Source organism: Monocercomonoides exilis, assembly GCF_001643675.1.
Source record: "Monocercomonoides exilis strain PA203 chromosome Unknown scaffold35-1074681, whole genome shotgun sequence".
In the NCBI taxonomy this organism is placed as follows: Eukaryota; Preaxostyla; order Oxymonadida; family Polymastigidae; genus Monocercomonoides; species Monocercomonoides exilis.
In genome coordinates this window covers 36,740-61,168 of record NW_027150580.1, presented here as the reverse complement: position 1 = coordinate 61,168, position 24,429 = coordinate 36,740, and the positions used below count along the sequence as shown (strand labels likewise).

The following is a 24,429-nucleotide window of genomic DNA, read 5'->3' as shown; positions in this document are numbered from 1 at the left end:
AGTGCGAATTTTTGAAACTCAAAAGAGTTGAAGAATTTTCGTTTTTCCAATGAATGATACATTTGGGTTGATTCCTATTGTTAACGATCAACAAAATTTCCAGAAAAGCTCAAAAATTATTTTTATTGATTTATTGAATTTCATTGAAACTCTTCGAACAAGCTCACTATCAATGGAGATGGAAAGCATAGCTGACGAATCAGACGAAGAGTTTGATGAAGATTAATGTGGCTTGTTATGTGCAGAAAACGAAGCAACTGACAATGAATATATAGAAGATTCAGATGAAAGAAATCCTACAGATTATACTCGTCGTTCCAAAGAAGAAAAAAAGACAAAATTTGATGGTCAACAGAAAATTGTCATTTCTATTGATGAGGAGGATGAGGAATGTCGTTGCTAAACAAATGATGATTTGCATAAACTGGAGGAGAAATATGTTGAAAACGATGATGAAACGTGCCTTGGGACATTTGGATCAGTGAAAAGAATCCATTCACATAATTTCGAACTGGAAGAGAAACCAATGCTCAGAATAATTGATGCAGTGTATGGAGATTGGCATGGGAGGATGGTCTGCAGCTTTAGGGAGACTTTTCAAAGTTTTATTGGTCAAGAAAAAGGAGATATAATTGAAGGTTGTTTGCTGTTGTTTCAGAGATCTATGGTGAAAAATGAAACCGAAAAATGTGTTATTGAAGATGATTCATTCATTTATTATTCTTGTATGTTTCGAAAAAGTGATATTTACAAAATTTCCTCATCATTTGCATACAGCCTAATCCAATCTCCTTGTAGTGAATGTTTTTGTGAAAGATTATTTTCCAGGGCTCGAAGAATTGTGGGAGAAAGACGTCAGAGTTTATCAATCGACACTCTGAACTGCTTGTTGCATATCTAATTATATATAAAACTCCTTGTTCTTTTCATTTTCATTTCAGGTTTATCATTAACATGCGAATAAACATGTATCTTCTCATATTTTATTTCCAAAATTGAAACATTCATTCATTCTTCAATCTTTGAGCATTTCGACACAAATAGTTTCTGGTGCATCAACCTCCTCCCTTTCTTTCTTATTTGTCTTTCTTTCCAAAGCCTCAATGGATTTTTTCTGTGTGAGAATGAAGTCAACAACCATCTCATCAGCCACAACAGATGAGGCAGCATTGACACATTCACACAGAAGTGCGTGATAAGTAGGCGATATCTTCAGCAGGCTCAAAAGCTGTGCCATCGCCTGTGAATAAAGCACTCTTGACCGAAGAAATTCAGAAAGAGTGCAGTGTGGACGGCTCCTCAGCGCTTCCTGCACTGAAAAGGAGGAAGAAGAAGAGGAAGATTAGTTTTTTCTTCCATTTTTATTGATTCTGCCTTTTTCTTCTTCTTCTTCTTCTCCTCCTCCTCCTTCTCTCATGCTCCTAATTTGCTTCACATCTGCTCCTTCCTCTCTGAGCGACGGGAGCATCTGCTCCTCAAACAGCTGCTTTGCACAAACACATTCACCAGCCAGTATTTCGACCAGATAAAGCCAAAATAGTTGAATGCATTCTCTTCAATGAACTGACATTCCAGCTGCAGCGCTGCATGAAGCAGCTCCACATCTGAAAGCATTGCATCGTTAACCACCGAGTTTTTTTTCTTCGTTGTTTTCTTCTTTCTCTTTGTCTCTCTCCCCTTGTTCCAAAATGTGCTCATCTGCTTGTCTCTGCCCATACCCCGCAGACTGTGCAACAGAATCGATCGTGGCTTCACTGTTTCACATTTGCACTAGCGAATCAAAAAGGCTGCTATCCTCCCTCAGAATGACTGGCTAGCAGTACAACTACACGTTAAGGACAAAGTTTATCTTCACCGGAAAAAGAGTCTTCGCCTGCAGCATTGCAAACACCCGATTCACAGCCTGTGGCGGCGCCTCGTCCAAAATGCTTCCTTCTTCCTCCTTAGCAAATAACCTTTCTGCTCCATTAAGAACAAGTTATCCGAAGCCATCTCTCCACGGCTCCACCAGAGCAATCATATCCTGCTTCAGAAAATTATCTTCTATGCTTTCCTTCGCAAAGTGCGTCGTGGCTCGCCCGAAGTCGATGATGATACTGCCGATGCCGATGAAATGGTTCATTCAGAAGAAACTGTTGAGCTTCGTGATTGCCAAATTGCACTTCTCTTCTGTTGCTCGAAAGAATGAAGGTTCCACTCCAGCTGTTTGTATCACAGTGAAAAATGAATCCTCACCGCTTTTCTTCTCTCCCTCAAATAAATTACTGTGTTATTGTGTATTCTTTTTCAAAGCCGATCGAAATTTAGAAGACTTTTTCGCGATTAGTTGATAATTGATTTAACTGTCAATTTCCAGGGAATGATCAACATTTCAATGAGGAATAACTTCAAGCCAAGAATAAAATAATTTGCATTTCGGAACAAATGACTTGTTCAAAAGAGTCGAACGCTCAAAGTCAAATATTAATATGAAAAAAAAAACATCATGATCAATATTTATTATCAAAAAGGGATTATGCAAAAGATAAGATGTTAATGAAAAGGAAACCTAGGTGTTCATTCAGAAAAAACGTTAAATACTGGTACTTTTAATGTGCAAAAAAAAGATGATTTAAAAAAAGTTAGAAATTTTCATTCAATTTATGTTTTAGAAAAAATGGAAATGTGAACGCACATTCATGGGACAACAAATTTCATTTTGTTGAAAAAAATAAAAAGATAATGTTATATTCAATTCCATGCAAAAAAGCCAATGTTCTAAATTGCTCAGAGTATCCTTTATCCAATATTTTAATAATAACTTTTTAAACATTTAATTGATTGGAAGTTGGTGTCAACTTTACGTCATTTTATTAATAAAAACATAGGGGAGCAAATGATATAACGATTTTTAACATTAAACACAATTATCAAAAAAACTTAAATAAAGGAAAAGATGAAAGGAAATTTCTCAATTTAAAAAACAAATATCGAGGATTTCCCAACAAAAATTGAATCAAATTTGATTTTTTGAAAATAAGAAAACAATAATAACAAAAATAACAAAGAAAAAGAAAAGAAGGGAGACGAGGAAGAAAAAGAAGAGCAGAAATTCCAATTGAAATTCTTTTGCTTGTTTGACGAAGATCGAAGAGGATGAAGAGCACAGAAAGAAGAATGAGATTCTGAATTTGCGTTGAAGAAGAAAGTGAAGCCATTCATTTATGCGTGTGTGAGATGCGGAGATTGAAGTGCAATGATCTTCAGCAGTTGTCTCACTGTTAATGCTCTGCTGTGAATGTTGCTACAGCTAAAGAGACCAAGGCTGCATCAAAGACGCTCTTGACGAAGGTGCTGAGTGCTAACTTTTCAAAACTATGTTATTGCCCCGGCTTCAAGAGTGGCTTGCTGCGGAAGATGCATTATTCGATGGGGAGGAGACTGAGCATGAGTTGAAGCAACATGAATGAATTTCGTTCTGAAAGGCAGAAGGACAATGAATGAAAAATCATAGCAGTCAAAGAACTGAGAGGTGAAGAACTGAAATAAGATAATAATGGATAAAAATAAAATAGTGAAAACAATTTTCACAATTCTTGAATTCTGTTTACTGCTGAAGAAAAGTAACGATGAAATAAAAAGAAGAAAAAGTTGAAAAAAACCATGAACAGTGCATTGAAGATATGTTTAAAAGCAGAAAATGAAAGATATCAAACAACAAAAGCAAAACAATAAAATGAAATAAAATGGATAGATAAATAGATTGCAAATTCTTGATTAAACTTGCGAAAGTTTCAACTTCTATTTTCTAAGATTATGAATAATGACATCATGTTTTTCCACGATGCTTATCTATAAAAAAAATGTTTCTGTTCCCGTTGAAACCCAGAATGTTCGAAAATAATTTTCAAATTAATTATTGAGGTGTGCATCATTCCTTATTATCTCTATCAAAAATTAAAAGAATTTGTTGTTTTCCATTGTCAAAAGACAGACAAAAAACTTTAAAAATTTTAAAATGGGTCCATTTGAACATTTTTTCATTTTTTTAAACATTATCAAAAATAATAATCGATTGCATAAAATAAAATCAAATTATTATTATATAATATTTCAATCAAAATAAATAAATAAATAAATAAATAAATAAATAAATAAATAAATAAAAAAAAAAAAAAAAAAAAAAAAAAAAAAAAAACGAGTGACGAAGTGACTGACGAATGATTCTGTTTTACAGGGTGACGCTGAGGTTTAATTTAATACAAAAAAATATGAAAAAATTTTTTAAACCATTTAATTGTTCATTGATTTCTTTTACAAAAGATGATGCCTTTCTAAATCTAGTGAAAAAAAATAATAACAATTCTTTTGGGTTTCCGCCACTTGAATTCTTGATTTCCTTCCATAGGACTTCGACTCTTGAATGAAGAGTTGATGTCGGAGTGTTGAAAGAACTCATCTTAACAATTACAATTTAATTCATGGGAATCAAACAAAAAAAATAATATTTTCTATCAAAATGCATGTTTTAAAATGCAACAAATAATTACATGTATAAAATTGTAATAATTCTTTATATTGTGATGATGTTTCCATCAGTATCCTTCACAAAATGTAGAAATATAAGTTATTGTTGAAATGGCCAATCTCCGCTTTGGAGAGCAATTCGATGAGAATGGAGCTGATTATTATATAGCAATTGGGAAATAAGGGAAGTTACGCAAGATACATGAATTTCATGATTTTTATTTGGAGCAAGAGGTGAAAACAAATTCAGCTGATGTTTTGTTGAATGAAGACAAAAAGTGGATGGAATTCTGTGAAGGACAAAATCTGCACAATATTATATAGCATTTTGGAATGTTAGGCAGGGAGAGTAGTTTAGGGTATTTTTTGGCAAGAAATGTGACAGGCAATATCGAGGGAAGGATATTAATATCAAAAAAAAAGGCAAGAATTCAACGAAAAAAAGGAAAACCCCAATATATTGGTTTTATTTGTTAGATTTTCCTGTTGCTCAGACTGGCCAGACAGACATGGAAAGCGACGAAATTCTATTTCTGGTTGCGCTTTTGCTTCAAAAGGGTGGAGAACAGCCAACAACGAGACATTCAATTATTGAATACTTTTCGGATATCAAACAATTTTCTGTCCAGCAGAATTTGAATTCTGCTCTGAATGAATTTGGAATGTTATCAAACAGCAAGCTTGACGTTGATAATTTGGTATTTCTGTTTGTGCAGCACACATTTGGCTATCAAACATATCTTCTCTTGCAATTACACCTCCTCTTCTTCTTTCTGAATATCTGCATCTTCTCTGTTAGGGTCAACTTTTTAATGGGACTTTTTCCCTTATTGGTACTTTTTTTGTTTTTGACTGCCAACTTTCAACAAACGATGATTGGCTTTCAGTACTTCAAAAAACTTTTTTTACAAGTTTAACACAATTTATTTACAGTTTGTTTTTTAATTTTTGCTTATTACACATTGAGAAATTACGTTTTTTTGTTAAATTTGAACGGACTTTTACCAGCCAACTAGGCAACGTCCAAGAAATTGGATACATGTTTTGAATAGCAAATACTATTATCTAACTACTTTTAAATTCTTTTTTTTCATAAACACTTTTTTCTTGTTTTTTTCACATTTCATTTTTTTAACAACATTCTAACATAAAACCGATTATTTCTTTGTTCATATAATGAAATGAAAAAAATAAAAATTTGATATGAAAAACAAATAGTCTAATAATAAAGTGTTGGAAAAATGAAACATTAATTTTTTCTATTTGTCAAGAACTTAACTTTTTTACAAAAACTTGATCATCGATTATTTTAAGAAAGCGCCATTTGTCCGTTTTAGTTAAATAGAAAAAATTAATGTTTCATTTTTCCAACACTTTATTATTAGACTATTTGTTTTTCATATCAAATTTTTATTTTTTTCATTTCATTATATGAACAAAGAAATAATCGGTTTTATGTTAGAATGTTGTTAAAAAAATGAAATGTGAAAAAAACAAGAAAAAAGTGTTTATGAAAAAAAAGAATTTAAAAGTAGTTAGATAATAGTATTTGCTATTCAAAACATGTATCCAATTTCTTGGACGTTGCCTAGTTGGCTGGTAAAAGTCCGTTCAAATTTAACAAAAAAACGTAATTTCTCAATGTGTAATAAGCAAAAATTAAAAAACAAACTGTAAATAAATTGTGTTAAACTTGTAAAAAAAGTTTTTTGAAGTACTGAAAGCCAATCATCGTTTGTTGAAAGTTGGCAGTCAAAAACAAAAAAAGTACCAATAAGGGAAAAAGTCCCATTAAAAAGTTGACCCTATGTAACCATCTCTTCAGGAGTAATCTCGAGCTGCACTAACTTGCGAATGAGAATTCTTAACTCTTTTCAATTGCTGCAGGTGCATGTAATCAGAGCACATTCGGCATGTTTCTCTTCTGACATCACTCTTCCATTATCCTTCCTTCTCTCTTCCTTCTCACTTTTTCCCCTCATTGATTGAATGTTCTACCACTTTGTATTCTTACAGCCTGCCTAGACGAATCAATTTCCTGTTCGTTTTGTAAATGTTTTAACAGTCAAAGAATTGTCGGAGATTATTGAGAAGAGCGAGAAGAGTGAGAAGGGTGAATGAGAGAGAGGGAGGGAGGGAAAGGAAAGAAGGAAGGAAGTTAATCAGGGAGGTGGTCTTTGGATTCGATATTTGGGATACTACCATAGAAGAAGAGGAAGAGAAGAAAGAAAATTGATTCGATCATAATAAATTTGTTTCAATTCAAAACGTTGGCTCTGAAGCTTTCAAAGGCATGAATTATTTTATTTTCTGTCTTTATTTTATTTTTTTTTTTATTGTTTTCTTTTGATTTTTATGTAAAATTATGCATCTTCTTTTTTTTTTAGTCATTATCGAAGCCCGACGAATAGAAAAATTTGCGCACACTTCTGCCTCTTCTTCGACTTCTTCGTTTGTGTTCTCTTCAGGAATAGTCATTGGGACAGACGAGGCAATGCTGCTGAAGGTTCTCCAACAGGAAAATGTGCAGACTGTGGTTATGCTGCAGGCATGTGGGACTGAGCTGCGGAGTACGTGCGCGTGCCTGGTTGTGAATCATGTATTCCAGCCGCTGTCGATGCCACTAAATGTGCCAGCAGGTATAATGATACCTTTGCTTGCTACAGGGTCGCTGATGGGGCGTGTATGTGGAGAGGCGCTGCACTCTGCAGCACCTGTTCTTTGACATAGCGCCTCAATCTATGGAGCGTGTGTGGCAGCAGAGTATCAGGCGGAGGAGGCATGCACATTTTCCCCTGTGCTGGGGTGGTTGAGGCGACGCAGATGCAGAATGTGGTGCTGTCGTGTGCTATGTCGGTGCTGGCAGCGTATTTCGTGGTGGCGGCGTGTGGTTACTCGCTAAATGAGATGCTGATGAAATTCAGAAGAATCCCGTCGATTGCGCTTCAGCTACTGAAAAGAGCATATTGTGGAGATGATGATAAGGAAGATGGAAGAGAAATGAATAGGAGACAATGGAAGGGCTGATTGAAATGAAGATTCCAAAGAAGAACGAGAAGAAGGGATGTTGTAACAGCAGTGCATGAAAGAGTGTAGGAGAGGGGAAAATTGAAGAAGAAGGGGAGGAAGAAAGTTGCCCACCAGAGATTGTTGAAAAAAAAAAACAGGAGACAGCAAGGAAGATGGAGCGGGTGATCGCAGCAGCCGAAGGAGGGGAGTTCCAATGTGATCGTATTGTATTGTCTGTTTGGGTGACATTTTTGAGCAAAGTGGAAGCAGAGGCTTCACAGAGTTGTCATGTGGAAAGCAGGTAGCTGTGCGAGGAGTGGGTTATACAGAGCTAGGAGACGTAAGCGCTTGTGAAAGAGGGGTTTTGGAGGAGGCGTGTGAGCAGAGAGAAGGGAAGTGATGGAAATCAAGATGGAGATAAGATGAAGAAGGGGGAGAGAAAGAGGAAGGTGAGAGAAAGTGAAGCGAAGAGGAATTATTCATGTTATCTTCATCTTCCTCCGATAAGACACATTTTTATTGTATATCTCACAATTAATTGGTTGTTTCTTCTTCTTCGTCGTTGTCTTGTGATTCTTCTCATTCTTCTGATGATACAGCAGCCTTCACATCATTGAGCAGTGAAAGTGAAAGTGAATGGAACATGTGAAAACATTTGCATCCTGTTGTCATCAGGTCAACTGTTGCTGCGATTAGGAGAGAGATCAGAAAGGAGTGGGGAAGCAAAAATACGTCTTCAAAAATACATATAGTTGTGCATACGCTAGCAAAGGCAGTTTTTGCAAGAGGAATGGAATGCATTCAGGCTGCTGTGCTGGCAGAGGGAGAAGTCTTACTAAAACGCTACACGATTTGAAAGGAGTAGCACATACATCCTTTCCTTCTGATGCATTTCCTGAACTGTCTCATGAGAAGGCTTCATTCTCTTCCTCTTTGTCCTCTTCCTCTTCTCCTTCTTTTCCTGCTTCTTCATCACATTCTTCTTCTTCTTTGACGTATCTCCTCTCTTCATATTGGATCAGATTAGCAACATTCGAATGTGTGTAAGATTTTCAATCAATAACTGAATAATCCATACAAAAAATTATCTCATTTGGTTAGGCTATCTTCAACAACATCATCGCTGTAGATGCCTTCTTTAGGATTGCTGGACGTGCATTTGAACTTCTCTTCTCTTCTGCAGCACACATCCTGCTATGTTTTGGAGCTTCGAATAGATTTGGTGCGCAAGCTGCGCTGAATGGACTGAATGGGCATCGCATGAGAAATGGAAAGCAGAAGGGGAAGGAGCTTCAAGGCACATTGCATTCATCTGCTCGCTTTATGACATCGACAAGAAGCGATAATTGAGGAGTGCAAGTTCAAATGGAAGAGGCAAAAAAAGAGATATACAAAAGCAAGTTGGGCGCGGAGCAGAGGATATGGAGACGGCAGGAAGAGCCAAAGGCGAAGAAGAAGAAGAAGGAGAATGGCGAGTTTTCTTTATTCAAAAATGACACTTTCTACACAAGGCTTCCACAGACAGTAACAGAAAGGAGGAGTAGGGACAGGGGAAGAGAAGAAGGAGGTGATGAAAATGATGATGAACAGTAGCAAACATTTTTCTCGTTCGGCATCACACTTTCATCTTCCCAGCTACACACTCAAAACATCACATCCCGCTCAACATTTATTTCTCCTCCTTTTTCTCCCTTGCCACACGCACAATTGTCTGCCCATTCTGTTCTTATTGGTACTCCGCCAAAGCCATTCACTCCTTCATCTCCTGTCACAGACTCCTCTTCACTCACACAGAAATCTCTTGGCACAACTCACCCAAGCTCCTCCTCTTCCTCTCCTTGTTCTTCTATTTCCTCCTTCTTATTGCGCATCCCTTGTGGGATTTTTGGAAAGAGCAGATTATGCTATACAAATGTGTTAGCGAGAAGGAGCGTTTCAGACACGAGGGATGTGTTTGAGCCACAGAGCATCCTTCTGAACTATGCAGCGCATGTGGCTAGCCAGGAGATTCTGCTGGGTGGTGAAAAGGAGAAGGAGAAGGAGTAGAAGAAGGATGAGAAGAGGAGTGCAAATGAGTTTGTGAGTGATAAAGATGAAAAGGGATTGTTGTATCTGACAGATAAATGCATCGATAATGAGAAAAATGAAAAGGAGGAAGAAGAATATGGATTTGGCAGAGATATTAGAAAGGCTCAGAAAGAAAGAGGAGCTAAAGAAAAAATAGAATGGGATAAAAGGAAGAATAAGCCAGTGTAGATTTAAACCTCGCCTTGCTCAGCTTTTCAGCCAGAAATCAAAAATCCAAGATATAATCAGCAGCAATTTATCGAAACGCTATCACTTTCTCAACGTTTCCATCTGCATGCAAATTATCTTCATTCACTTCTTCTTTATTTCTCATTTTATCGCCATCATCACCATCACCTTCTTCTTCTTCTTCTTCTTCTTCTTCTTCTTCTTTCTCCTCCTCCTCTCCCTCCCCAACACTGCCATCCATCAAGCACAGCTTAGAGCGTTCGTTCAAAGTGAAGTGGCAGAATGTGATTGAACTGTGTTCCAGTGTCGTTTGTAGCGCTTTTCTGTCGATGGACGTTCCACCTTCGCTGCACTGTGCGTTTCCTGTTGAACAGTTAATGGTCTGCGGCTTCGACGACATCTTCAAGCTGAGGGGTCTAAACGCAATGACCCACATGGCGAACCAGAATTGTATGGAAATTTTGAATTTTTCTGTAAAATAAAAAATATTTGATTAATGGTTTCAATTATTTTTTTTTATCTGTATTTTGCTTTTCAACTATTTATCTTTATTTAAATTTTTTGTTCACCCTCAAATGATGAATAGTTATGATGGTGGACTAATAGCAGTGATTTTTCAATTGTCTTGCTAAGTGAATAAATGTTGTTTGCTGAATGGTGCTGTTGCAAAGCAATTAATCAGATTCATGGGGTTTGCCAGAAACTAATTATCGAATTATTTTTCACAATATTTTCTTTCTTCTTTTTTTTACCCACTTTTTCGCTTATGCATTTAATTATTCACAAACACACAATTATATTCACATCCAGTTTTCGCTTGTATCCTCTTGTCTCTTCTTCTCTTTGTGTGACCAACAAGTTCATCACCAACGGTGCCAAGTTCCACTCAGTGTTCCTGCGCCACCGGATTCTCCAGCTCATCCTCCGCTTGCTGCACTCGCGTTGCGCTGAATACATCGACAAGGCTTCTTCCATCCTTCTCTCGCTTACCAGCAAGTCGTTCAAGCTGTTTGCCAGCTCTCTCGACAAAGCGCTGTTTAACGAGCTGGCCGAGCTGATGTACTCGCCACAGGAGATTGTGCGGAACAACGCGTCGGAAATCATCGAGGCGCTTGCTGAAGGAAGAGGGATGGATGAAGAAGGAGAAGGAGAAGAGAAAGCAATCAATAGAGAAAGTGTGGGAGTTCTGATAAAGATGAATAGAAGCCAAACAATGAATCCTCTTCTTTTCTTTCATAGAGAATCTTTATTTCCTCCACATTCGTCCCTCCAATATCGCTATTTCCTTATTAACAATTTTATTTCATTCAAAAAAGGTGCTTTCAGTCACTTAGCATTCATCTCTCCTCCTCGTCTCTATCAATTTCACTTTTCCTTTTCCAACGCTTTCCCCAAATGATTGGTCTTTGTCCAATTTCATATTGCACAAGTTTCCAATCAAAGCATCATCATAACTTCTCCTCCTTCTTCTCCTTCTTCTCCTTCTTCCTCGCCTTCTTAGTCTTCATCTTAATCATCAACATCTTCTTCTTCTTCGTCTTCTTCTTCGTCGTCTTTTTCTTCGTCTTCTTCTTCGTCTTCTTCTTCGTCTTTTTCTTCGTCTTCTTCCTTTTGTTTTCATGTTCATCGTCTTTTTCTTCCCTTTCATCTTTTTCATCTTCCTCTTTCCATTGCTATTTAATTCCTTCAGCTTATCGTCATCTTTTTATGAATTCCAAAATAAGCCAATGAGAACATTCACATTCGGAGAAATGCAATCTGAAAGCTTCTATTTCTCCGACAGACATATTCTGCACACAACACTCCTTCTCCTTCTTTTTCATTTTCTTCATTTTCTTCGTCTTTGTCATCTCATTCATCACCATCAACGTCAAAACAAGCAGAACAATCTTCTTCTGCATCGTATTCTGACCCTTCTTCACATTCTTCTCCTTCTTCTCCTTTTTCTCCTTCTTCACATTCTTCGCCTTCTTCTCCTTCTTCACATTCTTCGCCTTCTTCTCCTTCTTCTCCTTCTTCTCCTTCTTCTCCTCCTTCGCTTTCATCATCATCTGTGTTATTTTTTTTATCTTCATTCTCAAGTCAGTGTGTGCAATAATATTATTTGCAATTTCCTTATGACAAAGAGAAACCACAGATTAATTTCCATGTCTTTCTCTTCTCTTTCCTTCTCCATCTCCTTCATTTTCATGCTCCTTCATTTTAATCATCATCATCATCATCATTTTCTTCTTCAACTCCTCCAACTTTTTCAATGCCATCTTCACTCGCTTGGAGTTGAATCGGAATATCAACTATCTGTTGCATTCATACGCTCAAATCAACAGAGACGCAAAATTGAACTAACAATTATTTCACTTGCATTTCTTTGTCTCAACAATCATTCACTGAACTAGTCTACATTTTTTCTCCAATCTTGGTGCGAAAAAAGCCATATGGGCGAATTCATTTCATTCAAATTGACTTCTTCTTCTTCTTCGATAAGAAACAAAAAATGTTTTTGCATTCGTTTCATTTAACTTTCGTCAAATTCAGGGATAAGCCTTGTCTTTTATTTTCTTTTCGAAAGTACAAAACGTATATTCATTCTATTACAAAATGTAGCCAAATTTAAATAGCAATAGACGTGATTTCGAGTCGAAAAAAGTTGATCAGTCGGAGCGAAATCAAAAAAGGAGGACGATTTTACCTTTTTTATTTGGAAGCTGAAAGAGGCGCAGATTAAAAAGAAAGAGTATTAGAGCAATTCTTTTATGAAATGGATGAGTTCCGAAATAGTATTCGGCAGATTGCACTATTCTTTGAGCATTCAACATGTCGCAGAAGATGAGACGATAAAGAAAAGCGATTTAGAGGAAAATTCATTTTTGAAAGGAATTTCTATGAAACAGCAGAATTTACAGCAGACATGTGATGATTTATCAATCAAAAGTGTTTTTGAGGAAATTTCTTATTTTGTGTCTTTGTGCCATCTCTTCAAATATCTTTGACTTTGCCTTCATTTGCACATAAATTCGCTATTTGTCTGCATATTTAATATTATTTACCAACGTTCTTCAACTTCTTCAGATAAATCATCGCGTTGTGTGTCCTCTTGAAGGGCATCTTTGATATCCAGCAATTCATTGCTTTGATGCCAAGATGATCATTCACATATTCATTGTTAGCTGTATGCCCTTTGATAAAGATTTATTAATTGAAATTCCAATTGCTTCTGTTCTATAATGTCCAACAACCGAGGTGTCTTTCTGAGTGGTGCTTGTCATGAAGGCGAAGGAAGATTCGTTCACAGAAGCTGAAAGGGACTCACACACAAAATACATATCTCTTCGGACACTGGCCTTGTTGGTTGAAAACACGATATTGGTGATGGAAAAGGTTGTTGACGACACTTCTGATTTATCCTTGTACTCGATCATGAGAGCACCGCCTCTTCCTCCAGAACTTGTATCCTCGCTCACAGAGCAGCTGGAGAAGGTGGTGTCACTCACTGAAAATGTGTTGGCAGGGGCATACGAGGCAAATGAGATGCACCCGCCATCTGTGGCAGTCTGTTGGTTCAACTGTTCTGAGTTGATGTTGGTGATGGTGCAGTTGGCGAGGGAGAGGGAGAAGGCAGGGGAGGTGGCAGAGGAGAGGACACAGCTGGTGGGGGTTGCTGTGGAGGTGATGTCAGTGATGTTGGAGGAGTTGAGGGTGAGTGGAGCTGTGAGGGAGGTGAGGTGGAAGATGCTTTGGCTGTTGAGGGAGAGTTGGGTGATTGCTGTGTGGTTGAGGGCGAGGGAGCCAGCAGTGAGGAAGAAGAGGGGTGTTTTTATTGTTATGGAGGTTGTTCCGGTGATGGTGGTTGTGTTGAGGTTGAGGGAAGGGGAGTTTTGGGAGAGGTGGAAGAGGATGGGGGTGATTTGATTTGAGGAGTTGTGGGCGATGGCGAGGGCAGAGACTGTGAGGGAGCCCTGTGTTTGTTGGAAGAGGGCAGAAGTGACAGATGGATCTGGTGAAGAAGATACAGATGATAATGATGAAAATGAAGAAAATGATGATGTTGGTTGTGATGACTGTGAATGTGAGTTTTGTGGTTGGGGAATGCTACTGGAGGCGATGGTGGTGGCATCTGTTCCGTTTCCAGTGATTTTAGTGTCAGCAGCGCTGAAGGTGAGTGTTTGAAGAGGAACAAATGCTGAGGTGAGGAGGGTGAGAGAGGCGTCGTGGAGGAGGGAAATGAAGCAGTTGAGGGCATACTCGATGGTGGCGCATGGGGTCTGTTGGGGTCTGCCACAGGCATCTGTATTGGTTCCATTGCTGGCAACGATTTTATTCTGGGCGATGAGAGGGAGCCAGCCATTGTACACTGCATTGTCAGCCGTTCCTTGATTCCACACTCTTTGTGTTGGGGTTGTTGAGCCACAATTCTCAAATGGAGATTGAGTGATGCTGCTTCCACTGAAGAACACATCGTTTCCTCTACCATTTGCGTCGGTATTTCCATCGAAGAAACAAAATGTGATGAATTTGAGCCCGCTCATCCAGGAATAAGTTGAATTGAAGAAAATTGCAGCACCTCCATATTTGACAGAGGCAGTTAATTTGTTATTTATAAACTGGCACTCAACGATTGAAAATTGACTCGGTTTGTTGCTTGGAGGATAACGAAATGTTAAAGAACCTGTTGAATCGCCACCAGAATTTGAAATGCACTTGCATTTGGAAAACAGGAATTGACAACTTGAACTCATATTGTTGAGCCAAAAATAATAACCCGTTCCTCTCCAGCTTGTTATTGAACAATTTTCAACTCTGTTTTCTGAGAATGTCCAAACAGAATTGGATTGAGGATACCCCACATAAACAGCCCCTCCGTGTCTCGCCTGGCAGTTCAAAAAGTTGGATTTTGAAAAATTGACTTTTAACAAATATATGCAGTATAATGCGCCTCCTTCACCATTTCCTGTGCAGTAGCAATTGTTAAATGAGCAAGAAGTGATTGTGAGATTTGCATTTGTGCATTCAACAAAAAGTGCACCGCCATATTCATTTCCACTGTTTGAATTATTCCATTCGCACCATTCGAATCTGTGGTTGTTCTCATCAAAAGAAGTCAACCTTCCAGGTGATTTTCTGTGAGTTTCATTTCCTTCATGAACCACAGCAGCATTTGGTGAAGAGCGTGTTTGGTGGAGAAAAGAGGTGTTGAAGGCGGAGAGAGAAGTAGATGGGCTATTGAGGTTGGGGAGGATGGCTCCATCGATGGGGTTGTGAGTGTGGAGGAAGATGGTTGAATTGGAAGATTTTATTTGTCAGAAGAACGCAAAAAGAAAAGAAGAAAAAAGAAATAGAAATTTCATTGAAACTATCTGTTTTTATTTGTTATTATTTGCCTTCACAATTTTCAACCTTCAATCAACTTTTCCTATTTGTTCGTCATCATCGTTTATTCCTTCTCCTTCTTCTTCTTCTTCTTCTTCTTCTTCTTCTTCTTCTTCTTCTTCTTCTTCTTCTTCTTCTTCTTCTTCTTCTTCTTCTTCTTCTTCTTCTTCTTCTTCTTCTTCTTCTTCTCATCCATTTTCTTCTTCTTCTCTTTCATCAAAATCGAAAAATTCTTCTTCTTCCTCCTCCTCCTTTTCATCTTCTTCCTCTTCCTCTTCCTCTTCCTCTTCCTCTTCCTCTTCCTCTTCCTCTTCCTCTTCCTCTTCCTCTTCCTCTTCCTCTTCCTCTTCCTCTTCCTCTTCCTCTTCCTCTTCCTCTTCCTCTTCCTCTTCCTCTTCCTCTTCCTCTTCCTCTTCCTCTTCCTCTTCCTCTTCCTCTTCCTCTTCCTCTTCCTCTTCCTCTTTCTCTTCCTCTTCCTCTTCCTCTTCCTCTTCCTCTTCCTCTTCCTCTTCCTCTTTCTCTTCCTCTTCCTCTTCCTCTTCCTCTTCCTCTTCCTCTTACTCTTCCTCTTCCTCTTCCTCTTCCTCTTCCTCTTCCTCTTCCTCTTTCTCTTCCTCTTCCTCTTCCTCTTCCTCTTCCTCTTCCTCTTCCTCCTCCACCTTCTCTCTCACTTCTCGTCTGCCCCATCCTCCCATCTCCTCCAAACAGTCTCCCACACACATTTCCTCCCCTTCCAACTCCTCTCAGCATGATGTTCCAAAACATCCCTCTGCACCTGCCCAACTTAAATGCCCTCATCTCATTATCCTTCCCCATCTCCACACCACATCCCTTCACCACAATCACACTCCCTCACAAACAACACAAACTCCACCCAATTTCATCTTCAAACAGCTCAATCCCTTCCAACTTAACCGACGTTTTCCTTAATTTCCTCATATTTATGTTCATCTTCTTCCCTTTTTCTTCAATTCATGTGTGCTAATTGACTGAAAGCTGATGCTACAAGAACCTAACATCGCATTTTGAAAATGAAAATGAAAATTGAATCCTTGTTAAAAATAAAAAAAGATGGAAGCCAACTCCTCATATTGTTTTTGTCCTTCATAAAATTTCATTTTCGTTCATTTTCGTCTCAAGAATTATCGAAAATCCTAAACATAATTTGTTGGCTCCATTTCACATAGAATAACATTTGCTGTTTCATTTCTTCGCTTTAATATCTGAAATCGCTCTGAATAGAAATACATCGATCGTAACATTTGAACGTCTAAATAAAAACAATATCATCAAATTATTGGTTTTGCGTTTTTACACAAAAATGGAATAAATCAATCAATAATTCATTTTCTGATGATAGCTCATTCGAATTATCTAAAAAAGTTATGCTATTAAATCATTCTTAAATTTAAATTATCTACATACAATAATTAAACTTGTTGGGTTCTGTGATACAAATAATTCAAATAAAAGAAATAACTCAATAAATAAATGTTATAATGGAATTTTTATGTTTTTGTAAAGAACAAACAAAACTACAACACCTCTTGTTATGGGAGTAGGAGTAGGAGCCTTTATTAAGGGCTCTTTCGCTTACCAAATGAAGTGAAAACGGTGGATGAGAAAAAAAAAAAATTGAAGAAAATTTAAAGTGAGGTTAAATTGTGCAAAAAACAAAGTGCACAGAGGTTGTTGTGGCACGAAATGTGCAAAATTGAAAAGGTTAAAACTTATTATTATAAAAGCAAAGGGTGGGAAGAGTTTACTCGTGGTGGGACAAAGAGGTGTTGTAGTTTTGTTTGTTCTTTACGAATTAAAGTTCAGAGTACCTTAATTCTCCAGAACAAACGATCAACTACAACACCTCTTGTTATGGGAGTATAAGTAGTTGGGATTGTTATCTGTCAGCCTGAATGTGTCTTATTTCACTTGTCTGAATTGTTCTTATCGTTGTAAGCTCAAATCTGCTGCAATCCTTAGTCGTTTCTTCTGTCTGTGGGTTTGGGTCTCGAGTGTTCAAGTCTTTGGTGAGTTCGGGAGGAGGCTGCTGTTGGAATGTGATATTCGTCGGTTAGAGGGTTGTTAAGCCAGGTGGTCTGGCTGTTGGTGGAGGAGCTATATGAGGTGCGGAAGATGGGCCGAATCGCGTGAGGGACGTTTGGTTTTCCTGTTGGGGTGCTATCAGTGCGTGTGCCATACTGGATGCTAGGTTGGTTCTGAAGAAACATTTAGTGGGGGTGTGCGCTGTTGGTGATAGGCGTGCGTGTCTGGCTATTAGCACCTCCGGTATTCCCTTCAAGGTTAAAGCTGAGATGGCTGCATGCTTGATCGTGTAAGGTCTGAATTCCTGTGGGATCCCCACTTGTGTCATTCCAAGCCTCGCTTGTCTCCTGATTCCTGATGTTTTAAGTGGAGTGTGGTGAGTTGTATTCAGCAAGAAGGTGTCTCTTGACTCGTATGTTCTACGAACTCTCTCCCAAAGGCAATCTACTGCTCTTGCAGGGCAAATCCTTTCGTCTGCCTCACTTAAGAAGGGGATTGTTAAATAACTCGGGGGAATGGATGTTTTCAGGTGGGTGTGAAGGTGGATGGCATCATTGTTGAATATAGATTTGCTCATGGAGAGTAGCTCAAGCTCGTGAAAGCGGCAGGCTGTAAACAGGACACATAGCAAGATACACTTCACTGTAAGCTCGAAGAAGGATAGGTCAGTGTTGCATGGTCGTGAATTGTAATAGTCAAACACCAGTGATAAGGACCACATGTATGTGTAAGGTCTTCTCGGAACGTGTGAACGGTGAAACGAGCGGAAGATTGTCTTTATGATTGGTATTTTCCCAATATCATCTCCGTAACTTAGCCTGGAGAACAGGGACACCGCGGATCTCGTGGCACACAAGCAAGTGAAGGGGAATCCTTTCTCCTTCAGCTTCACAAAGAGCATGGCGCATCTTCTGCACCACTCTCCAAAGTCACTCGGAAACTCTCCACAATTTTCCTCTGTCCAAATCTGTCCAAAATGTGCAAATCCAAAGGTGTAGGCTGTCCATGTTGAAGGCGAAACACTGTTCTTGGTCTCCGCGATCAGTGATTGAGGAACTCCGCATTTCTGTAGGCTGCTGATCCACCACTGTTCACCTCTTTGTGCTACCAGTTGAGTCTTGCAGCCAAGTTCACCTCCGGAGGAAGTGATGCTCCCGACCTCTTCATTCCTGGGCCTGCCCTCAGTATTTTCCTCGAATCGCTCCATCTCATGTAAGATGTCGTCATCTCTCTCAGAAGAGGTGTCCAGTCCTGGAACCTCCAGGCTGGAAGAAGAATCACTGCTCTCGCGTGTTCTTCCTGTATCTTCTTGAGGCAAGGAAGAATCAGAGGAACTGGTGGATGAACTAGCGTCACCGCTCCTTTCCAATCTGCTTGAAGTCCGTCCTCCAGCTCTGGACTTCCTGGTCCAAACCAAGTCATTGCTTTCCTGTTTGTGGCGCTTGCAAAGGCGTCCTGTTCGACTGTAAGATCCAACTGATGCTCCAGCTCTTTTAATGCTTCGTTTGTGATTTCGTAGTCTCCAGCGCGCTGTTGCCTTGAGAGTGCGTCTGCTGTCGTGTTCTTTGTTCCCGGTAGGTGGACAGCCTTCATCTGAATGTTCCATTCTGTTATCGTCTTTCGGATTTTCCTCAGAAGAGAGAGAAGATTCGCTCCCGCTGCCCAGCGATTGATGTCGTAGACCACCGTCGTGTTGTCTGATCTTAGCTAGATTGTGTGTATGTGGCGCCCCAGGATAAGGGGAAGGAAGTGCTTGAGGGCCATTAAGACAGCCAACATCTCCTTGAAGTTGGAGGATTGGCTGATAAAAGCCTTGTTGAAAGGTTGGTGAAAGTGGAACAGAGAGCTGCCTATTCGGAGGGTTGCACCACAGGCCCGAGGTGAAGCATCGGTTGTCAACGTCGCGTCTGGAATTGCAAACGATATCCAAGGTCTTTCCTCTTTCTCTCTCAGTCTCGTCTTCCATTCATGAATCTGCTTGATGATCGAGGGGTTGACTCTCATAGTCGTATTCCATCCTTCCTTCTTCACTGCTCTGTTGAGAGCCCTGTATAATCTGTTCATTTGAAGCGAAGCGTCTCTGATGGCGAACCGTGTGGCACTGATGAGACCTACAAACGATGCAAAGCTCTTGGTCTTGACCTCTGAGTTTCTCCTTGCAAGTCTCATCCACCGTTTGCACTCCTTCCTCAAGGAATTGCATCTCTCCCGCTCCAAGCTGACTGTACCTCTCTTCGTCCTCCATGTCCATCCTAGATAGTCGAATGTCTGTCTCGGCTGCAGCCTGCTCTTGTCGAAGTTGACCAACAGTCCAAGCCCTCCAAGCCATGCGGTTATCTCCTTGGTTGCTTTCTGAAGTTTGCTCGGGTCTTGATGCAGCAGTACGATGTCGTCCAAATAAGCTAGGCAGCGCAGGCCCCATCTTTGTCGTATTTCTTGCGAGACTTTCCTCATCAAACGTGTGAAGATGCGGGGCGCGTCCTTGTAGCCGAAGGGCATTCCTTTGAAGGCGTATGTTTTGTCTCTGAAAGTGAAAGCAAGAAAGGGAACGAAAGAAGGGTGAACAGGAATTTGAAAGAACGCCTGTGACAAATCTATTGTTGTTGCGTAGTCCTCTTTTTGAAGTAACTTCTCAAGAGTCCTGTGATCTTCCATCTTGAAGTGTGTTTCTTTCACTGCGCTGCTGAGAGGTCTGCAGTCCAATATCTGCCTGTATTTGCCGTTCTTCTTCTTGACGAAAAACAGCGTGTTGAGACATCTTGCTGTACCTGGTGGAAGCTGAACCAGGACCCTCGTCGCTAGGCCTTCCTGAACCCACTTTGCGCATTCCTCTTCTTCCTGCTTGGTGCCACGGAAGCCTCTCCCAGCATCCACCTCCTTCTTCAAGCGATCTCTTGCACACTTCCCCCTCCAGATTGGTTTGATTCCTTCTCGTATAACGCTGTGAACACCCAATGAATCCCATTCTTCCGCGGCCAGCTGAGTCCGCCCTCCTACAATTACCTTCTCCAAGATCCTGGTGCTCTCGATGGACGGGCCACTCTCTGAGATGTCCTGCTTGACCTTCCTTCTGAACGGGTGCCTCCTTGGGAGGACGGGTTCCGAATAAAATGAGTTCTCGCGCGTTGTGCTCTGATGATTGCCTCTCTTCTTGTTTTCCATGCTTCTAGTAATGGTGTGATCTTTGCCAGTTTGTCGCTGGAAACGAGGGGGTCTTCCTGGTCTTCTCTGAGAGCGCGAACCGCATCAAACCCAAACTCGGCTTGAATTCTTTTGTGGCGTGCCTCCTGGAGCGCTGCAACAATAAGAAGCATTGCGTCTGATGTCCTCTCTTTTCTGGCTTCACCTTCTGGGCGAGACATGATCAAGGCCTTTAATGCGGGGATTAGATATCTTTCCACTCTGTAGCCGCTGGAATCGAGCGCGTCTTTTTGCCAATTTGATGATCTTGCATGAGGGTGAGTTCTGGCTGGGATAAATGGTGTGCAAGCCATGGATTCATAATGTTCAACTGTTGTCGCTACGTCTGCGGAATTAATGTGAAGATCAAATACAGAAGAATTGATGTTATCGTTAAGTAAGGCGGCACTACGCGAAGAAAATGACGGAGCTTGGTTATCTGTCAGATCTGTCGGAGCTGGTTGTGAGGTCGCTGGGAATTGGTCGGAAGCAAGTGAACTGCTTGAGGAGGTAGGCTGAGATAAGCCCACGCCGCCCGTTGATCCGCCGAGGGTAAAAATACCGCTCAGTCCCGATGCAGGTCCAGCAGCCGATACTTCCATGTCAAAGATCTGGTAAGCGACAGAGCCCTTAATATAGGCTCCTACTCCTACTCCCATAACAAGAGGTGTTGTAGTTGATCGTTTGTTCTGGAGAATTAAGGTACTCTGTACTTTAATTTCTCAAAGTGACTTGGTTTTCAAAAATTCATTCACAATTCTTTTTCTATTTATTTATAAACACATATTTTAACATTTAGTCACATATACCACAATTACAAAAAAAAAGATCTTTCTTCGAACAAAGTTACGATATGAAAAATTATGACTCATATTGTGGGTGATTTTTTTTGAATTCATTAAAAAAGATCAAAAATCGAAAAAATAAAATCTCTTGTGGTAATTTGAGATCGAATAGAAAAATTGATAATTTGTTAGTTTTTTGCACTTTATTTCTTTAATGCATATTTGTTTTATTCATTAATTTGAAAAAAAGCACACATTTTGATTTTTTTGTGAAATCGAATATTTTTGATCAAGTTAAATAAAACTTAACCAAAAATAAATAAAGTTAAACCAACAAAACTCATCAAAAAGACAAAAAAATAGAAGTTTCAAGACTAACTTTACAATACTCATTATTGGATAATAAAAATTTGAATAAAAAAAATTATTTTTGACTTTCAAAAAATGACAATAGTTTATCTCCTTTAATTTTTTTGGCTTTAACATCACAAAATCATCATTCCAGTCTCGTGATAGAGAAACTGGATGGAATTGTGGAAAAGTGAATGTTGCCAAGAACAACAGTTGATACAAATTCTTCTATTTCTCTCTCTTCTCCAGATCTTATCACTAATTGACTTATCTCCATCCTCTTTGTTCTTCGTCCAAAATTCTCCAATATTGTTTCTTTAACATTCTCATTCCACATACTCACTCCATCGCTCCTTAATCTCCAAAGGAATTCATTTCATTCATCTCTGCAGCTTCCATCACATTCTTTACTATCTGCTCTGTGTTGTCGCAAAATTCCAACACCATAAAGCTTTCCAAAATCTCTTCCATTGTGTCTGTCCAGGCAGCGCAGAAAGCTGTGCTTGCAAGAGATCTTTGCAATGGTGCCTGTAAACAGGAAGAGCTGGTCATTCGCATCAAATTTCTCATCCGTTGCACACGACCCGCTATTCCAAATCGAGTTCTTATTCAGAGCATATAACAGGTTCGTGTGCACATCCAACTCCGCACATGAAATAAACAATGAGCGCTCAATATACACAAACGGAATCTTCTTCGTCTGCTCCTGCTCTTGCTGCTGCTGTTTCTGGAACAAATTCATAACGTGCTGAGGATCGGACGAAGGCTGTGTGGTAAGCAAAAGAGAAGACATATCGCAGTAAAAATGCTAAGTGTTCTCAGCAGGTGGTTATTATTGGAAAATGTTTATCTTATTCTCTTCGGAATCTGCTCCGTTTCTCCCATCAAACTTCCTCTGTATAACGAACGCTGCTGACGCACCTTCCTCTTTTTCCCATCCCAACTCTTGCATCCCTTGTTCCTCTTTCTTCTTCTTCTTTTTCAGCAGCGATCATAATATCAGATATTGTTAATTTCGTCTTTTTCGTTCTAAAATTGAACCAACTTCAGCTGAATATGTTTTGAGACTGTACAAGAAGAAAGATCCATCTGTTTCATCTGTATTTGCTGCTTCTGTTGTTGTGTAACTTTCGTGGCTCTCAAAATTGTTCACGTTTCGCCCATGATGCCAATTTTTATGCCAATCCCTCTGATGCCAAGCCATATTCCCATCCTCCTTCGCCTTTGTCTCTTCTTTTCTTTTTCTTCCTTTTATCATACATTGACTCAATCGATTACTCGTATATTTATTTCCTCTTTTCTCCAGAGTAAAGAAATTATTCAGCCTTCTTCAAGATATGCTCCCCTCGTCTAGCTGCTCATTCTAATTTGTGATGAAGCTCTTCCTCAACTCTTTATCCTTCGCATCTTCCACTTCTCTGTTTGTTCCAATCCCATCTTGCAACATACCAGCCTCTGCTCGCGCGTCTCCTTCGTCTGCTCTCTGTCTTCTTGAGCCACCATCTTCTTTACGAGCTTCTTCATCCACGACTTCTTCTCTGGCTTCAGATTCTGAAACTTCATGCTGTCAATTCCATTCTCCTCAAAATCAGCTGTTATTCTGAATAGACCTAGCTTTCTGTATTTAAACACGTCACATTCTGTTCTTCAACAATCTTCACCACAGCATCTGTCAGATAGTCTTCCATGCAACGCAGTGTGTCTTCCTCGTAGAATGAGGAAACTGGCTTCAAAACGATTGTAAACTCATTTGCCACAGTAAACTTCACGCCGTTTGAACACCTCCTCCGTTCTGAATTGCACCTCTTGTCCAAAGAGCCGACAACATCTGCGAGTTAATAGGAGGAGAAGGCACTTCTGAAGCTGCTGCTGCTGATGATGGTGAAGACACTCAGAAAAAAAGATAGAAATCCAATAGAAAACATAGGAAACGAATGGAGAAGACAAAGCCTAATGATCTTCCTCATATCGAAGTCCAAGCTCCGAGTCGAGTGTCCAGCTGAGCGGAATCACTTTGTTCAATCAGCTCCTCCATCTTCTGCTGAAAAACTTATAACAACACTGTCACTCTTTGAATACCGAGATGTCTTTTCTATTTAACTTCTCGCTGTTGCAGGCAATAACCTCCTTCCCACTGCCTTCACGCAGAAATGATCTCCAAACTCCACATGTCACCATCTCTCTCATTCTTTACTCTTCCTTCCGTCTCTGATATCTTCTCATTTTCTTTCGGAAAATCCCAATATCTCCTTTCCACATTCTTCATTTCAGCTTCTTTTTCTTCTCTCTCTTCCACTTTCTCTCTTCCATCTGCTGACTCGCAAGCATCTTCTTGCTCATCTCCACCTCCATCCTCTTCACATTCTTATCTCCCATCTTTCAGTTCAGCTCCCGTCATGTCTCCCGTATCTTTAACACAACTTCACAAGGCTCACACTTCTTGCACTCAATCAGCTTTACTAACACTTTGTTATCTTCCCAGACGATTATCTTCTTCTGCACAGTAGTCACGCACGAAAGCTCCGATTCCTTTAAGATCTCCTCTCGTGGCTTCAACAGTAGCAGCGTCGGCGACACCGCTTCTGCTGCCCCAGTTGTCCGCACTGTCTTTCGTAGCTTATCAAACTCCCGCATCCGCGTCAGGTTCTGCCGCTGCTCCTGCATCTTCTGCTCAAACAGCCCAATCAACTCCTGCATTTTGTACTTCGACTGTAAACTCTCGGAACTCCGTGCTACAGCCCATCACCAACCAAATGGACGCACACCAACGCCGCACCATCTGTTTTCTGCTCGCAATGCTGAGACTAGCATATTCAACAGACGCGTCTGCTTCATCAAAATAAGCCATGTTTTAATGTTATCTGTATCTGAATCAGAGAAAAAATAATAAAAAATCATGCAAGGATCTTGAAATTATAATTATTAAGTTCAA

The 24,429-nt window shown here is 39.7% G+C and overlaps 11 protein-coding genes across 11 annotated transcripts; 5 read left to right on the top strand and 6 right to left on the bottom strand.

The window, feature by feature from the left end:
* Nucleotides 1-1,015: 1,015 nt before the first annotated feature.
* Nucleotides 1,016-1,716, bottom strand: MONOS_15083 (uncharacterized protein; the record flags this gene model as incomplete). The annotated part of the gene is made up of 2 exons (XM_067867936.1): nt 1,016-1,314; nt 1,482-1,716. The coding sequence occupies 2 exons, from the start codon at nt 1,714-1,716 to the stop codon at nt 1,016-1,018; spliced, it is 534 nt and encodes a 177-aa protein (XP_067723816.1).
* Nucleotides 1,717-6,871: 5,155 nt separating this feature from the next.
* MONOS_15082 (uncharacterized protein) lies at nt 6,872-7,231 on the top strand (the record flags this gene model as incomplete). Its single annotated transcript, XM_067867935.1, has 1 exon — nt 6,872-7,231. One exon carries the CDS (start codon nt 6,872-6,874, stop codon nt 7,229-7,231), a length of 360 nt encoding a protein of 119 aa, XP_067723815.1.
* Nucleotides 7,232-8,310: 1,079 nt separating this feature from the next.
* Nucleotides 8,311-8,865, top strand: MONOS_15081 (uncharacterized protein; the record flags this gene model as incomplete). Its single annotated transcript, XM_067867934.1, has 2 exons — nt 8,311-8,554; nt 8,645-8,865. The coding sequence occupies 2 exons, from the start codon at nt 8,311-8,313 to the stop codon at nt 8,863-8,865; spliced, it is 465 nt and encodes a 154-aa protein (XP_067723814.1).
* Nucleotides 8,866-8,936: 71 nt separating this feature from the next.
* MONOS_15080 (uncharacterized protein) lies at nt 8,937-9,561 on the top strand (the record flags this gene model as incomplete). Its single annotated transcript, XM_067867933.1, has 2 exons — nt 8,937-8,990; nt 9,151-9,561. The coding sequence occupies 2 exons, from the start codon at nt 8,937-8,939 to the stop codon at nt 9,559-9,561; spliced, it is 465 nt and encodes a 154-aa protein (XP_067723813.1).
* Nucleotides 9,562-9,838: 277 nt separating this feature from the next.
* MONOS_15079 (uncharacterized protein) lies at nt 9,839-10,207 on the bottom strand (the record flags this gene model as incomplete). Its single annotated transcript, XM_067867931.1, has 1 exon — nt 9,839-10,207. One exon carries the CDS (start codon nt 10,205-10,207, stop codon nt 9,839-9,841), a length of 369 nt encoding a protein of 122 aa, XP_067723812.1.
* A 250-nt stretch (nt 10,208-10,457) lies between these two features.
* MONOS_15078 (uncharacterized protein) lies at nt 10,458-11,272 on the top strand (the record flags this gene model as incomplete). Its single annotated transcript, XM_067867930.1, has 3 exons — nt 10,458-10,462; nt 10,582-10,946; nt 11,202-11,272. The coding sequence occupies 3 exons, from the start codon at nt 10,458-10,460 to the stop codon at nt 11,270-11,272; spliced, it is 441 nt and encodes a 146-aa protein (XP_067723811.1).
* A 196-nt stretch (nt 11,273-11,468) lies between these two features.
* MONOS_15077 (uncharacterized protein) lies at nt 11,469-11,822 on the bottom strand (the record flags this gene model as incomplete). Its single annotated transcript, XM_067867929.1, has 1 exon — nt 11,469-11,822. One exon carries the CDS (start codon nt 11,820-11,822, stop codon nt 11,469-11,471), a length of 354 nt encoding a protein of 117 aa, XP_067723810.1.
* A 1,213-nt stretch (nt 11,823-13,035) lies between these two features.
* MONOS_15076 (uncharacterized protein) lies at nt 13,036-14,145 on the top strand (the record flags this gene model as incomplete). The annotated part of the gene is made up of 2 exons (XM_067867928.1): nt 13,036-13,599; nt 14,053-14,145. The coding sequence occupies 2 exons, from the start codon at nt 13,036-13,038 to the stop codon at nt 14,143-14,145; spliced, it is 657 nt and encodes a 218-aa protein (XP_067723809.1).
* A 3,064-nt stretch (nt 14,146-17,209) lies between these two features.
* On the bottom strand, nt 17,210-21,020 carry MONOS_15502 (putative Reverse transcriptase (RNA-dependent DNA polymerase); the record flags this gene model as incomplete). The annotated part of the gene is made up of 3 exons (XM_067868385.1): nt 17,210-18,993; nt 19,050-20,122; nt 20,185-21,020. 3 exons carry the CDS (start codon nt 21,018-21,020, stop codon nt 17,210-17,212), a joined length of 3,693 nt encoding a protein of 1,230 aa, XP_067723808.1.
* An 853-nt stretch (nt 21,021-21,873) lies between these two features.
* Nucleotides 21,874-22,492, bottom strand: MONOS_15503 (uncharacterized protein; the record flags this gene model as incomplete). The annotated part of the gene is made up of 2 exons (XM_067868386.1): nt 21,874-22,263; nt 22,388-22,492. The coding sequence occupies 2 exons, from the start codon at nt 22,490-22,492 to the stop codon at nt 21,874-21,876; spliced, it is 495 nt and encodes a 164-aa protein (XP_067723807.1).
* A 1,399-nt stretch (nt 22,493-23,891) lies between these two features.
* Nucleotides 23,892-24,194, bottom strand: MONOS_15504 (uncharacterized protein; the record flags this gene model as incomplete). Its single annotated transcript, XM_067868387.1, has 1 exon — nt 23,892-24,194. The coding sequence occupies one exon, from the start codon at nt 24,192-24,194 to the stop codon at nt 23,892-23,894; it is 303 nt and encodes a 100-aa protein (XP_067723806.1).
* Between the last annotated feature and the right edge of the window lie 235 nt (nt 24,195-24,429).